Source organism: Hetaerina americana, unplaced genomic scaffold, assembly GCF_022747635.1.
Source record: "Hetaerina americana unplaced genomic scaffold, ioHetAmer1.1.p SCAF_16, whole genome shotgun sequence".
Taxonomy (NCBI): Eukaryota; Metazoa; Arthropoda; class Insecta; order Odonata; family Calopterygidae; genus Hetaerina; species Hetaerina americana.
This window is the reverse complement of record NW_027286719.1, coordinates 659,510-672,589: the sequence shown is the minus strand read 5'-3', so window position 1 is coordinate 672,589 and position 13,080 is coordinate 659,510. Positions and strand designations below refer to the sequence as shown.

General features: G+C 37.1%; 1 protein-coding gene across 6 annotated transcripts in view; it reads right to left on the bottom strand.

The window, feature by feature from the left end:
* RhoGAPp190 (Rho GTPase-activating protein 190) overlaps window positions 1–13,080 on the bottom strand; it is a 179,826-nt gene that overhangs the window by 117,694 nt on the left and 49,052 nt on the right. For all 6 annotated transcript variants that reach the window (XM_071584008.1, XM_071584011.1, XM_071584014.1 and 3 more), the window contains exons 8-12: window positions 11,538–11,653; window positions 11,261–11,413; window positions 11,046–11,160; window positions 10,818–10,941; window positions 8,063–8,264 (exon numbers count right to left, since the gene is read on the bottom strand). In XM_071584008.1, coding sequence (XP_071440109.1) covers window positions 8,063–8,264; window positions 10,818–10,941; window positions 11,046–11,160; window positions 11,261–11,413; window positions 11,538–11,653 — 710 coding nt within the window. The remainder of the gene's footprint in view (window positions 1–8,062; window positions 8,265–10,817; window positions 10,942–11,045; window positions 11,161–11,260; window positions 11,414–11,537; window positions 11,654–13,080) is intronic.

The following is a 13,080-nucleotide window of genomic DNA, read 5'->3' as shown; positions in this document are numbered from 1 at the left end:
CTAGTGATCACACATTTTTCCAAATATGCATTCAGACATTATTTGCGATTCTTTTATGAAGGGTTTAATAATATTTTGTGCATTGTTTGAAATATTTTTCAGAAAAAAAACTGCAAGAAGACAGCCATAAGTGAATAAATGTAGCAGTAGAAATGAAACATAAAATCGTTGAAGAGAGAGAGCAAGGTGTGAGCGTGGCTGACCTAGCATGCGTATACAATTGGTATACAATTGGTGTACATTGGCGATTTGCACTATCCACAAGTACATGGACAAATTTAAGGAGAAGAGATGCTTCAAAGGGAGCAAAAATAACATCTATGCAATGGTTACATATTTTCAAAGATGTTGAAAGATTGCTTCCCACACAGAAAAATGAAGGGAAATTGTAATACTACAAACGAGAAAATCATTTGTTAGATTGCAAAAGTAAATGTCGCTAACCTTATTATGAAGATGCCAAGATAATCAATGACCAAAGGTATTTAAAATAAGCTGCTTGTGGTTTAAGAAAAGAACCAGCAGCAGCATTTTGGGGCATGGTGAAGTAGCAAGCTATGACTCAAATACCGCAGAGAACTTCATTGGTGACTTCTAGAAGCTCGTAGATTCTGAGGGTTACCTGCCACAAATTTCTTACGGAGGAAGAAGCAGAATCTAATCCATAGATGGACATGGAACAATAGAGGAGAAGGCGTGGCCTGGCCACAAACCAATAAAAGCTGTCTCACACTGCTATTTTGGGCCAATGCAAGCAACAATTTGAAAATTAAATCCCTGCTAGCTTAATATTCAGAAACTGCACAAGCCTTCAATGTAAAGTTAGGAACCAGAAGAGCAAAATACGATGTGGAGGCTATGGGAAACCGTTGCATCATACCACGCATATGAAGCATTGCCCTAATAAAGCTATGGCTAAGCGCACTGGAAATTCTTTTAATGATAATGCTGTGCTGCATTTTTCTCGAAATTTTGAAATGTCAGCACAAGTTAATTTCCCCAGCCAGCTTTTTAGCAAAAAAATAAGAAATTTATCATGAATAATAACAATTTATTTCAATTCTTCAATCTCAAGTTCCCATTCCCAGTTGATTGATTCTGTGACAGAAGAAAAGATGAAGATAATCCTAAATATTGTACACATAATTTTCTTTGAATGAACAGTGAATAATTTACTTTTTCAGCATGAAACAAATCATTATTTTATATTCATATTTTACAATCATTTTTACGGGAAAAATTGTTTCACTAAATGAGTGTTTCACTTTAGGATAAATATCCCAGAACAAATATTGCTCATTGTACGAGGTTCAACCATGGTCAAATCATTTAAGAACAAATTGCATTTGGTAAAGAAGCATTTACTAAGAAACAGAAATCAATGCATCTTAGGTATAAATGTAAAGCAAAGATTTGTGAAAATTTTAATATGGAATGTTAAAACTTTGTGGTTGAGGCAACATAATAAGAGTAGATTGCAGGCTTTCAAGATTTGGGTGTAGAGAAGAAAAGAGAAAATAATATTGGTAGAGGGGGAAGCGAATGAATTCTAGGTGTAGCATTATAAGAGAGAGAGCTGCCGGGAAAAATTCAATGGCATTACAAGAGGAGGTAGAAGGCCTGAGATGCAGTGGAATGCCGTAGACTGTACTATAGGGGAGAATACTGGGGAAGCAAGGTAATATGCATTTTGGATTGAATTGGGGGAGATAGGAATTATGCCGATTGAAAGACAGAGTTATTGTAATATGTGGAATGCGCCTTAAGATTATTCCAAGCCATGTTACTTATACAGAGGTGGGAAATGTTTGAATCAGTCAATAGCCTACCCTAACCTGGTAGACCACGGCCAATAATTAGCTTTTCAAGTACTAATTAGAACAATAAATCATTGATCATTTGAGTGAATTAAGTTTCTGCATGATATCTGAAAATATTTGAAGGAATGTCAGTCAGTATTTCCCCTTTTTGAGTTACCTCTCTCCTATGAAGGGTTTTTGACTTGGATAGCAAGTACATCAACTGCTCCTCTTGCCTAAAAAGGAAATACTTGGCTGTTTTCCTGCCAGTGAAGTAACGGATCTCCATCATGACTAAGTGTTCTGCTTGGCTGTTTAAAACACTCATGTCTTCATCTTGAATATCATTTGCAGCTGATGACACTCAGCTGTTAATGCCAAGCCCTCATCGAACCATATTCCCTCAGCTAATAATTCATTTTTAACACCATTACTAAAGAGACGACCTTCGAATTTATACAAGAGATTTGATCTGTAACATAACCTTAGCTCCGTGACTGAGTGATGAATTTAGGCACAAGCTGAAAGCAAAACCATCTCGTCAACATGTGACTAAGCTTTCTTTGTACGAAGCCTAAATCGGGAGTCATTATTAATTCCGGGCTTTCTCACTTCCTTTACTCTTCAGATGATTCTGCAAGAACCATCATCAGGAAATAAAGCAAACAAGAGGGCCCATCGGAAAAGTTTCCCGCTCATTTATTTTCTCATGAATAACTATGAGTTAATTATTTATATTTTATTTTTCATAGTTTTAAAACTGACCCCAAAGAAAAATCCATAACAATAAATCCATTAAAAATTACAGTAGAAATAAAAATTAAAGTAATTGAAAATCAGGAACAAGGTGCGAGTGTGACTGATAGTGCGAGTGAGTGCGAGTGAGATAGTGCGAGTGCGCACATCAACAATTGGTCAACATCGACAATTGGCCTTTTCTTCAAGAACACTGACAAGACTAAGAAGACAGATGCTTCAAAGAGTGTGTTTAGAGTACCTACACAACAGTTACGTATTCTCAACGATTTGAAAGGTTGCTTCTCATATGCATAAACAAAAAGCAATTGCAATGCAACACCCTTAACGAGAATATAACTTGTGATAAGGGGAAGTGATTTTCACCGACCTTGTTAGTAAGATGTCAGGATTATCAACATCTGAACAAATATTTAAGAAGAACCATTAGTGGTTCAAGAAGTTAACCAGAAGAACTGTCACCCACGGCATTGTGAGGCATGGTGAAGAGCCTGAATTATGAGTTCCACTGTACATTCCAAATTTTGTAGTCCAACAAATTTTACGCCCAATATTGAGCCCTTTCTAATTCCTATAATTTCAAGACAATTAAATGCAATACAGTCAATTAATTCAATAATTTCAAATCAGTCATGTGCTAATTTAACTGAACTTTTTCAAGTATGTCAGGTTAGCACACCTGAGATAATTATTTCCTTTCAGTCGGTAGGTAACATGCTCTGTTTACTTTTCTACATCTAATCAGTCAGATGGCTAACACAATTGTTTAATTTGATTGCTTATTATCAGGTTGGTATCCCACTAATTAACGCAACAAATTCCAGTCAGGTGAAGACCACCCAAACTTAATTTTTACAAACTATTCCTTCATTCATTGGTCATCTGTAATGTTTGGCAGGCCTGTGGAAGCCTCTTCTCCACCAAGTGTTGAATTCCTGTGCCCCCCTTTCCATTTCCTCATATCCATCACCCTCTCCCACATCGTCCTTCACTTTGTCCTCCTCTCCTGCCTGCCCCTACCATCGAGCCTTCAAGAGGCAGTCACTTCTTAGCACGTGCCCAAACCAGTTTGTTTCCCTGTTCACCTTTCTTTACCGGTTGAAAGCTTCCATGGCCACTCCTATCATGATTTTCATATCCTTCTCACTCCTCAATCTTTTTGTTAACTCTCTATCTAGATACTCGAACCTCTCCACTTGTTCCAGCCTTTCTCCTTCTACCTCAATATCTATTTTATCACCTCCACAAACATTCATCCCCCTGGTCTTGCTTCTGTTTATCAAAAGGTTGTACTCCTCTTCCGGGTCATTCAAATGTTGCAACATCTCATTTTATTGCTCTTCATCCTCAGCAAAAAGGATCATGTCATAAGGAAACCAGATGGACACAATCCTTCAAGGGTTGAAGAGTGTGGAGGAGAGACAGCAGCATCCCTGATTCACTCCTCTCCCAATATCTAACCAACCCGCCCTCTTTTCATCAATTCTAATACACACCTCCTGGTTTAAGTACAAATTTCCAATCATTCTTATGTCTCTCCAGTTCACACCTTTTCCTTCTAGAATTTTCATCAGTTTTTTCCTATCATACACAGTCTAAAGCCCTCACCAAATCAACAACACACACACAAGCCTTTCCCATTCTGTGAACAATGCTTGGCAATAGCATGCATGGCTCCTATTGCATCTCTTGTGCCCATTCCCCTTCTGAAACCGTACTCTTCCAACACCATGTTCTCCTCCATGATTTTGTTCTGTCTTCCTTTTAGCATTCTTAACAATATTTTCATTTCATGAGTAATGACACTTATTGTACAGTGCTCCTTGTATTTTATTGTATCTTTCTTCTTGGGTAATGGGATCATCTTAGTTTACAAGAAATACAATGGCCACTGTTCACTGCAGCAGATTATGTCACAGAGGGATACCAAATCATCATCCTGCAGGCTTTCCAAGAGCTTGACAAGTATTCCTTCTACACCCTGTCTTTCTGCTTCTTTCTGTTTAAATGCTCCCACCACTTCACTCAACAAGATGTCCTCTCTATAATATATTCTCTGTCAACCTCATTCTCCTCCACATTCACCTGTTCAGGTTTTTCTCCAGCCTTACACAGATCTCCACTGTCCCTGCCATATTTCCGGTATTTCTTTATCTTCCTTTATTACATTTCCTTCTCCGGTCTCTTTCTCTATATCTATTGGCTGTGCTCATAATGTTCTCCTGACATTCCACATAATATTCTTCACTTCGTAGTACACCAAGCCTTCCCATGTGTTTCAGTTCTTCTATGTCTGCACATTCTTCATTTAGCCATTCTTAGCTAGCTTTCTCTCTCTCTCTCTCTCTCTTCTTAATTCACTATTCAGTTTTCTATACAAATTTTTTTCCTCAGTGGTCTTTCGATTTTTGTACTTTCTTCTCTACTCCATTTTATTGATCATCACTGAAGCTATCCAGAGCTTCTTTGTTTTCAACTCAGGTGGGTTCGATTCAATTGTTTCGAGTCAGTCACGTGGGTAACATGCTTGCTTAATCCTTTCTTTCAATTAAGGTGGTGGACATAATTATTTATTTCCTTTGTTTGAAATGGGCCATTTGAGTAATAGTCTCATTTAATCAAATTCTTGCAGTTCAGATGGGTAACATCCTCATTTAATTTGGCTGTTTCAAGTTGGATGCATTGGTAGACAATTTAATACGAAATTTTCAAGTTAGTCTGGTTAAGTTAATTAGAGTCAGGTAACAATTTAATTAAATATGACAGTCAAGAGGGTAATGGGCTCAATTGCATAACACATAATTGGGGTTACCTGAAAATGTTACATAAATTATTATTATAACCAATAAAAAGTGAAGTACCTTGATGCATTTGTTCAATAACAAAATTCCACTATGGTACTTACACAACACTTCATTCAAAGTTAAAGAATTATATTTTCCATAATCTTGTAATTGTATAACTATCAACATATTCACAAAAGTTTCTTGTTCTACAAATTAACTTTTTCAAGTAATTTTCACGGTGTAGCATTCTATGTTTTGTGATACAACAGATACATGCTTATTCTTGCATTAATTTACAATGTAAGCATATCCTTGCCATAGAAAAAATTTAACTGAGGGGTACAACTGAGTCCCTGGAACAATGAAGCCAGTTCCTCACATTTTTCTCAAGCTTGCCAAAATCAGCCAATTACACACATTTGTACTCCCGTAACTGTCAAAGTTTCCAAATGTTAGGCCAACATGGTAGCCAGCTCGAAGCAAGTTCGCCTTCCGATGACATTTTTTCTTTCTTATTTCCATCCCATTGTTAATGAAAGATATCCCAAGTGTTGTAACACTACATTTACAGTTCTGAAGGGTTCGCTGTTGGGTTTCAACTAATGGATTTTTCAGAAATAATCAAAGAATTAAGCAATGAGAAATAGTGCACTAGTTAGAACCAATGCAGAGAATAGGAATACACACTAGAAATCATGAAGAATTAGCTCCATTAATTATGCCCCAAATACTAAGATTGGACTCATCTGTCAGTGGAAGCTCCAATTGTAATTTTAGTAAGAATCCACGGACCCTGGCCGGAAGCAAAATTACCCTGTATTCATTCACCAATATGACAAATAAATAAAGGTAACTTCTGGGTGAATGACATCTAATAAATGCTACAACTGAAATTCCGATAATACTATTTTATGAACTTTTATATGGGAACAAAAATTAAGAAATTAAGTATTCAGACCGTTGGCGGCTACTTTTTTCGGTAGGAGAGAAATTATCCATCCATCAAACAATGAAATGAACAATTATGAACTCATGTAAATCATTCAATCATATTCAATTTAGATGTTTAGCATACCATCCATAGCAATCCTTAAAAGATTGCTTGCCATAAATGTTGTGAAATATTAGATTTTGAAAGGAATTCCATACGTATGTGGATAAGATTACACATGGAAATCGTGGGGATTTGAAAAATTTTAACTACGAGGGTCATCCGGAAAGTAGTACCCGTTCGTGCCGCATGAAGTGCTGACGACGCGAGTAGCCGCTGGACGAGGTCAGATAGCTTCAGTGGCTTGTCTGCCTTCTCTGAGCCAAGTTGCGTGACGCTAGCATTGCCTGTGTTGTTTCTGTGATTGTTTACAATGTTTAAAAAAATTGAGAACGCCGCCAGTTGTGAAGTGAGGGCAGTGATTAAATTCCTCAATGCAAGAAACGTTCGCCCATGTGATATTCATCGCCAATTAAAGGAGGTGTATGGAGACAATGTAATGGACGAGTCGTCTGTTCGGCGGTGGTGTCGCAACTTCAACATGGGGAGGGGGAACACACACGACGATGAGCGTTCGGGAAACCGTCTGTCATTACAGACCAACTGGTGAGCTCAGTTGACGAATTCGTGAGGAACGATCGGCGCGTCACAATTGATGACATCTGTGAGCATTTTCCCAATGTTTCTCGAACAATTGTTCATGAAATTGTTAAACACCATCTGCATTATGCAAAAATTTGTGCAAGATGGGTCCCTCGCGTATCTCAATGAGCTGGCGGCGAAGGACTATGCAGCAGGAATACAGAAACTTGTCACACGTTATGACAAATGCCTTAATTTTCTTGGAGATTATGTTGAGAAGTAGTTTAAAGTATCCTCTTTCAAATAAAATTTTTTATGTTTGTTAATATTTACTTTTGTGTCTTTATTTCACGAACGGGTACTACTTTCCGGATGACCCTCGTATTCACAGGACAGTAAAATTCAAGAGCCATAACAACATGGCTTCATTTAATTTACAATGGACATTTCTGGGTGAATAACTGCTGGATAGGCTGACACATTGCAAACACCCACAACCTATCTCCCAGATTAGCCCTATTTATTCTGAGCATGTTTAAAATGAAAAGCATAATTAATTATTTAGCATTAGTGCAACAATGGCACTTCAGCCTTGACATCGGACTTTGAACAATGATATATCAATTGGACAATTACGCACACCTAAAACCTAGTCGTAGAAAAATCCACCCAGGCGGGAATTGAACCCGTGACCTCTAGGTTGGTAGGCAAGGACGTTACCCTGCCACCACCGGAGCCAGCAATAAGATCAAAATCATTTGAAGCAATGATCTTGCAACTTTATGGTTTTACCGCTAGGAGACCACCCTGCCTTGACATACTGCTTCAGAGTTCGGGGCCATATATAAATATGCAAGGGATAATGATTTAATAGCTACAAATGAATATTTTAAAGCGAAATACAGTAACAACCACTTCTGCAACTAGAAAAATTTAGAGAACAAGGAATGAAGAAGATTGGAATTTACATGAGTCGAACACCCAAATAAATAATAGCTATGCAAGATACAACAACACTAGATATGTGTAAAACTATAGTAGAGCTGACCAACTTCACCGAATACATTACATAATTTTACTGAGATAACATTTTTATCCAGCTACCAAAACACATTATAACAACTTCTATAACTTAACTGAAGTCTAACCTGTCCGCTAAGCTCTGGCCTTCCTCCCTCAGGTGCATTGCTTCTTTCTCCTCCACCGTGGCATCGGCAACAAATAGTATTACAAGTGGTAAACCTTGAAATGGCAACCTGTCCTCTTGCTCTAAATTTGACAACAATGTCTTTTCAAGGCTCTCTCTCACATATTCAAAGGATTCTGGATTCGAGTACACACAAAAGCAACCTGGAAAAAATTGTACAAGATCTTAGTTCTCTGCGTGCTCATAAGACTCCATGAATTTCAATGGGGCATATTTTGTAAAACCTATCACACAAAAGCTTAGCATCCAAGAATACATAGGAACACATCTATGGCTTAAACAATAAAATGCAGACAAAAAATTACTCTGATGGTCGTACCAACTATGTGATGGAGGAGGAATATCACAAAGCTATTCACAAATTGGCAACCAGCACTGTTAACCCATTGCTGAACACTAGCCAAGTACACAATTGGGCACCCAACAATTTGGACCTGCAGCGGTTTGACTAGCAACGAAAAAGGCTGTGAATTGACATATACCTAACTGAGGCAATGATTAGATTACTTATTGGTTATATTTACTGACGATGACAAGATTTATAAGAACTTGAACATAAATTCTGTTTGTGATGACAGATTTTAAAATAAATGAGTTTACTTCCATTAGGTATTCTCATTTTTGTCAATTTTTAGGTATTTCAGTTTTTTTCATACATTTCAATGCTTAGAGCCAGGGTGAGCATTTCACATAGGTGGTTGTGGCACATGGGTATTGGCAAATGGCAATTGATATTCATCACATACAGAGGGAAAAGGTCACATAATACTACTTGACCTGGAGAGACCCCAAAGTCATAAATAAGGGCTTGAATCATTTATGTGGACACCGTGCAGTTCACTCTCAAGGAATGCCAACCATTGAATTTCTAATTAATGTATCTTCAAGGTGTGCTGCGATTCTTCATAACATTTTGCAAACGTCTCCCATGACTAATATTAGGTCCCATTTTTGATGCATCACCACTTCTTGTCAAAACATTTTTGAATTTACAATTCCAGTACCCCGATTGCTTTAACTGATAAGGTCGGTACAGCAGGGAGGTAACTTCTTGAGGTTTCTCAACACATTCAAGGGTTCATGAAAAAACTTGGTCGATTACATTAGCGATACCAAACAAAGAGTTAGCTTGGATCACTTCTTTCCACCTTTCAGTACCTAACAATTGTCACAATATTTTTAAACTTTTTTCAATACCAACTTCTTAAAATAAAATGTCTGTGGCTTCTGCTTCTTTACGAACTGCACGAACCTTGACTATGGCTTCTGCAACTTTATGAATATATTCTAAGCAAGAATTTTAAATAACAAAAAGCCAGGTTGCTTCATCAACCGCTTAAATTAGAAGCAGCACATAACAGATGGATTTAATAAAATAACTAACTTTATTTAATGACTTCCTGTACAAGTTTGCTAATTAATAACATTATATTATTATATATGATGATGCAGCATCTTTGGAGTGAATATGTCCCCCATCCTTCAGAGGAAAATCTCTTCCCACTGTTTCCTGCCATCACTATACTTCAGCATATGCATAGATGCTAAGGAATGGAAGGAGCTTGATGGGATGAAGAGAATTGCAAGGGGAATGTGGAGGGGGAGTTGGTGTAGTTTGTCTAAGCCCAATTGCTCCTCTCCTTGCCCTCGACAGTCTAATAAAATTGCAGGAAATGACTAAGCTGATCTGCACTATACATTTTATATAATTTCGTAGTCAGGCCTGATTCCGTAGATTATATCACAGTTACATATGTTTTATAGGGTGAGATTCCGGCCTTCAAAAAAATTTTTATGTTGACAGTTAAATGTTTCTTTTTTCAAAACCATTAGCAAAAAATGTATGCTCGTTGCCAGTTCCAACCCAAAGTAAGGTCTCCCAGACACCCATCCCCTATGTACACCCATAAGTTCCCGTATTCTAGCACCCTGATCCAAAATCAATTTTACCACCTCAGTCAAACCATTACAGGCTCTCTGCTACCAGCCATTTAAGCACATAAAAAAATTGCCCACATGATCGACTATCACAGCAAACTAATTGCTTTAATATGGAGCCATTAGAATGTCCAGGGCTATGCAATGGACTGAACAATTTTATGGGTTGGCAACCTTCAAGCCCCACCTATATTATTTTCAAATCATGTACTAATAAAAACCATAACTTCCAAATTACAACACAGTTAGGATGAAACCACAGACAACTTAACTATTAGCATGCCTTTAAGTCACGTCAAGGCGAATGATTTTTACACTCTGAAATTGTTGTATTGAAGATGCACATTAGCGGATGACTCCGTTAAAAGTTACTGTTGCGGCATCTCCCGCAGTTTCTTTGGAATCACATCAGTATCTTTTCATAACAGTTATACAGTCAAGTGCGTTTTCTTCTAATTTTTCCAGTTCATATTTTAAAGCCACCCTGAATGTGTCTGCAAATTTTAAATTTTTCCCAAGCAAGACATGTTTACGGCCAAAAATGAAGCATTATTAACACTTGACATTCAACAGCAGCTTTGAAATATCACCAAGAACTGAGCTGCCTACTCAATGAAGATAGAAACTTCAAAGTCTTCAGATGAAATATGCTGCTGGTTTCCATTGTACCACTTTAAAATTTTTAACAACATTCACTGTTACATATAGCCAAACCCATTTCAACAATTAACTTTATAACAATGGAAAATTAGCCTTACCATGAGGCAAAAAATCAGACGTTCGGAATGAATTCTGAGGCAGGCTAACATCCCCATCAATTATTCGGTAGTCCAAACTGTACAACTGGCAGTCAATTTCATACTCATCTTCATCACACTGTGCCTAAAACATGACAAAGATAAGGAATTTAATGTTCAATTTAAAATTATTTTAATGTATTCACTATTGTTTAATGCATCCATAAAGAATGAATCAATAGTACCAACCCGTATTTCATTTGCAAGTTCTTCTGCTAAACCATCTATACCCAACAGAACAAGATTCAATTGATTATTGTCAGAACTTAGTAACCACTGACTATTGCGATTCCATGATGATGGCCTGTCAAAATTAAATACAATTGTATACATGTATTTGAAAATGTGAGATGGTATTTTAAAATCAATCACCAAATAAATAATTCCACAAATCATATACAAACCTATGAGCTTTAGTTGATAAAATACGTTCTATTAAAGCATCCATACAGTTAGGAAAAGCTGGACAATGCTCTCTAATTGGACAATGAACAAACCCTAAATGCTGAAAAAGCATTAGCTTTCTATCTTGATCTAGGCGATCTAATGCTTTATACCTGCAGGAAGAAATAATGCAATAAATTCATTATTTATCAAAACTATTGCCATAAAAAGGTAAGACTTGAAAATAAATTAGGAGAAACTAAATCATAGAAAACAAAATGTTTTCTCTCCCTCTACCTGGAGTCTTCTTGCAAAGCATCGGTTATCTCCTTAATATCATCCTGCGTGATTGTTCCAGTTGGAGCTATGCTCTTGAAATGATAGAAGAGGTCAGCATGCTCCAAAAGCAGCTCCTGCAGAAAAATCTCCATATTAGCAAGTCCTATCATCTCATCAAATTCAAGCATTATATACACTGTTACCTCTCATTTGCATAGCTTCTCTAAGCATGGGGGTTGTGTTGTGATGTGGCTAGATTCTGGTTGGGGGGGGGGGATGATGCCTTTTTAAAGGCATCACTACAATACACACCCCAAGGTGGGGCAACCGAGTGAACAGTGAGAACTGCACCCACTGGCAAAAATGTTAACCAGAATCACTGCAGGATAATAAGTAAATAAGTACAGAAAAATCAAGAGGTGGACTCAACTAGCTTTTGTATGAGTTGTTGATTTAGATTAACTTCTTGAAACTAACTTATCATTTTTCTTGAAAAGCAAGCTAGTTTTCAGTCGCACTGATGAACATTGAAGCTACAATGGACCTTAAGTTGTTCAAAACAGTTATATATCTGGCATGGTGAACAACATCCTGTGTCCTTCAAACAATTGGCTGGGTGATTATATCCTCCATTCTCCAATCCTCCCACATCCAAATTTTTCCCATTTCACCACCAAAATAGCCTCAATAAATTTGGAAAATCCCAACCCCCAATAACATGAAGATGGCATAGCATTTAACCATCCCCATGCCATAATCCCATTTTTACTGATCAATTAGAATAGGATATATTCTATATTAATTTTAGTTCACTCTTCTCTCGATAGCAGTTAGCTGACATGACCGTGAGAATAATTATCATTCAGGGCTGCTTCACTGGCTTAGGACTTAAAAAGCTCAACATTTTTGCTCATGATTGAAGACATGTATACTCCCTGAGAAGCACTGATCATTGCAACCAAAAATAAGAACTATTATCCTTACAAGCTCCCATTCTAAATATGAATTTGAACCCCAGTAGATTAGGAGAATAAGAGGAACATGAAAATGAAGACTTTGAAAGGCTTGAGTTATGAAAAAAGACTTCCCTCAGCTAACCTGAAAAGACCAAAAGTGAGAAAAGTGATTTGCTCTGGGGCCTAACTAATGTATTTAATGGGTCAAGTACAGCGATCACTTGAAATTCTCTTGAGCAGATGTGTAATAGGTATTTCCAATTATTAATTTTTCTGGGAACATTCTTAATTATGTTATTCTAATATTTTACATGACATAATAAACAAACATCAACACAAACACTAACTTTTTCTTCGTGTAGAAATACAGAATTCTAGAACATTGGAATGCATGCGATCAGTTACGAAATTTAGGCAAATATTTTACAGCATGACTGAATTCACTAGAATTTAGGCACAGAACTAATAACAGCAAAACTTTGCACACCAATATATACTGCAAGGTGGAAACTTTTACCAGAAAATCAACTTTCAGGAAACTTCTGGCAACTCAAATACATTCGCGTTACAATTGTAAGGAGCTAACAGGGGACCAATGGAAAGCT